The 3,159-nt window shown below is 41.0% G+C and overlaps 1 protein-coding gene across 1 annotated transcript in view; it reads left to right on the forward strand.

Annotated features, from left to right (window-relative positions):
* The first annotated feature begins 2,907 nt into the window (after positions 1-2,907).
* The window catches only part of LOC122246834 (G protein-coupled receptor GRL101-like), a 135,205-nt gene continuing 134,953 nt past the window's right edge, over positions 2,908-3,159 (forward strand). The window contains exons 1-2 of the mRNA XM_086542130.1: positions 2,908-3,019; positions 3,137-3,159. The exon at positions 3,137-3,159 is cut by the window's right edge and continues 28 nt beyond it. Coding sequence (XP_086398256.1) covers positions 2,908-3,019; positions 3,137-3,159 — 135 coding nt within the window. The remainder of the gene's footprint in view (positions 3,020-3,136) is intronic.

Consider the following 3,159-nt stretch of genomic DNA (forward strand, 5'->3'; position numbering starts at 1 on the left):
CACGGAGAGGAAGATCATGCAGTTCGCATAAAAAGAGTTCAGAAAGTTTTCATGTTCCAGGTGTGTAGATGAGTTGCCGACACGTTTTGGGACGTATAATATGCGTCTGTATGAGATGTTAGGACTATAGAATTGGCTCCGAGAACTGAGAACCTAGTGGTATATCATGTGGCAAGGCACCAAGCAGGTCATTTATGTTTGCAGTACGTAAATTAGGTTCATAGGGACAGGGGCGAGAACGGAGTGGGGGACAGAAACACCTAAAAACACATATTCCAAAAAAGACGAGGGTTGGGGAGGAGGGGACCGATACGTTGATCAGACGTATCATGACCTGGTGCCTTCATTGACTTTGTTGCTATACCTGGCACTCTGACTCCGCCTGGGCCTACGAGAATGGCCTTGACGTTGCAAATATGACTTATGAGTGAATGTGCTTGTAACCCATTTAGGAATCTTATGAGTGAATGTGCTTGTAACCCATTTAGGAATCTTCTGAGTGAATGTGCTTGTAACCCATTTAGGAATCTTATGAGTGAATGTGCTTGTAACCCATTTAGGAATCTTATGAGTGAATGTGCTTGTAACCCATTTAGGAATCTTATGAGTGAATGTGCTTGTAACCCATTTAGGAATCTTGTGAGTGAATGTGTTTGTAACCCATTTAGGAATCTTGTGAGTGAATGTGCTTGTAACCCATTTAGGAATCTTGTGAGTGAATGTGCTTGAAACCCATTTAGGAATCTTATGAGCGAATGTGCTTGTAACATGTAGCACACCCTCCATGTATGTGAGTTTGTGCGAAGGGAGAAAGGGGGCACAGCACAGAGATAACAAAAGTCCGTAGAGGTGAGCTCGCACAATGTCGGAAGTACAGACTGTCACAGAAAAGAAATGCTAATCTAAGCCTTAAGAGACTTATCGGAAAATCGGGCGGACGTCTTGATTCGGAAGATGGGACGGCTTATGGATGTTCGTCTAGTTGGTGTTGTTTCACCTGCTCCTACCTGCGCCGGTGCCAGGGACCTTACATGTCAAATCATGTCCCGCTAAGCAATCGACGTGAAGATTGAATGAAACATTCGACAGTATTTTGATGTGTATTACAGAAACGCGCACACACGCAGTAGAATAATGAACAAGTCAGGCTTGAATATCATGTGCAGAGACTTGATTTCAGGGCCGGGATCCGGGATCTGATTTTGTTTACAACTGGCATCTCACACAGCATCAGCTTTAATACTAAGGATTAGAAAATGAGCAAGTGCTTTGCTGCTTTATACTTTTCTAAAAAGATATTATCCCTGACATGACTAGTCTAGCCAGGTTTCTCGGATCGAATTCGAGTTTTCCCATTTGAAAATTAATTATTCTTGCAAATTTATAATTTATACAGTAGAATCATGATTTAGTCTGAACAGAAACTATATGGAACTTAGATGCTGTTATCAAATTAGAAGTTCTGTTTGCATTTGCCATTAGTGTGAGGAAAATTTCATTTCATTGAAATATGTTGCAGGATCTTGTATTTTTGTGTGGGATTTTTTTTAACGTCCTCCTACGTAGGACGGAATCGACCGGTATCGAAGTAATAACACTGCTACAACTTCGTCCACAATCCGTCGTTGAGAACCACAATGAAGTCAGGGAGTTCAAAATATCATTGTTTGTCACATCCCCGCCGTGGGCGTTAACCTTGATCGAGTTTTCTGTCATGATCCTGTCAAGGAAAAATAATCAATATCCTCCCCTCTGTTAAGGGGCCGAGAGAATCATTGCAGCAACCACTCCGCCGGGTAGTATAACCTCCTTTACGGATGGTTCTGAAGATTCCAATCTCCGCACTGCAGGTCGACTCAGTGATTCAGTATTTAATGAAACAAGTGACAGTAAGTGAACCGCGTGACGTTATTCACCCTCAGTTGACCTCTGCGCAGCAGGTGAAGCCACTGAATAGATAAGAGCTCCGTAGAACCCCTTTGGGCGTAAAGCATTCACAAACAGATGATTTACAAGCGGTTTCAATGTATAAAACTTTAATTCTGATACTCACTCCGCATGAGAAAACAAAACTCTCAACCGAATTGACGAATGACAGAAACCTCCATAATACGTAAGATAAGTTAATCGGCACACGAGGAAACAGTTTCCGAATTCCTTCTGGACTTTATTGACAGCTCTGAGGAGGCGGAAGAGAGGAAAGAATAGAAAAGGAGCAACCAATGGAAGACAGGGCAGGCACAAGGAAGCAAATGCAGGTCATTTGAAGTGGAGGTGTAGTAAGGTTACTCTCTTGCAATCTCAACCTGACTTGCACTCAATTCCGTGTGCAACGTTGTTCGTCTCTCTCACTTTGCTTCTCGCGGAATACGAATCGGCGTAAATGAATCGTGAAAGGGTAAACACCGATGAGAATTATAGTTCAGAACCTGACAAATCATCAAATATAATATACTATGTCACAATTACAACTTAATCAAAGTATTATAGAGTCATGAAATTTCTTAACACCTTCGGGCAAACCATGTTTTTTTTTTTTGTTTTTTTTTTTACAATGGGATATATCTAACACTTACAGTTTTAATACTCATTTTTTCCCTGACAGACGCAAGGATTAGACATACTTTGGATTTCACACACACATACACACATTGAAAAAAGAATGAATAAGAATGAATAACCTCATAAACACAAGAGATTTAATTGACGCGTATCGGTTCAGTCTTTATCAGAATAACGTAATACGATGTAATATTGATGCCAATTCAGTCAAATCTATTTTAATCAAGTAGGAGAGAACGAATAAAAAATAAAAGGCAGGAAACCTGACAATATACCGAGAGATTATGAACATACAGACATATTTCTTTCATTTCTACTTCATGTGCATAAACACTAAGAGTCGACATGATTGCAAGACCTGTGGGTGAATACTATATCCAAGAACTCTCGGGATGTAGAGAGTTGCATCCTATTTTGTTGCAAGGTCTTGGCCGGTTCACAGAGACTGCTCACTGCAGTAAGCCTCTCACCACTGCCTCGATTAAAAGACATCATGCGAAAGCAGACGGACACTTAAAAGGGTGGATGGATCTATGTGCAATACGGTGTAACCACACAACTTATTTCTGAAAAGGGGCTCGTCCCCGATATAATGTC

The sequence above is a fragment of the Penaeus japonicus genome, unplaced genomic scaffold (genome assembly GCF_977035675.1).
Source record: "Penaeus japonicus unplaced genomic scaffold, GWHDUDI00000001_assembly GWHDUDI00000012, whole genome shotgun sequence".
NCBI classification, from domain to species: Eukaryota; Metazoa; Arthropoda; class Malacostraca; order Decapoda; family Penaeidae; genus Penaeus; species Penaeus japonicus.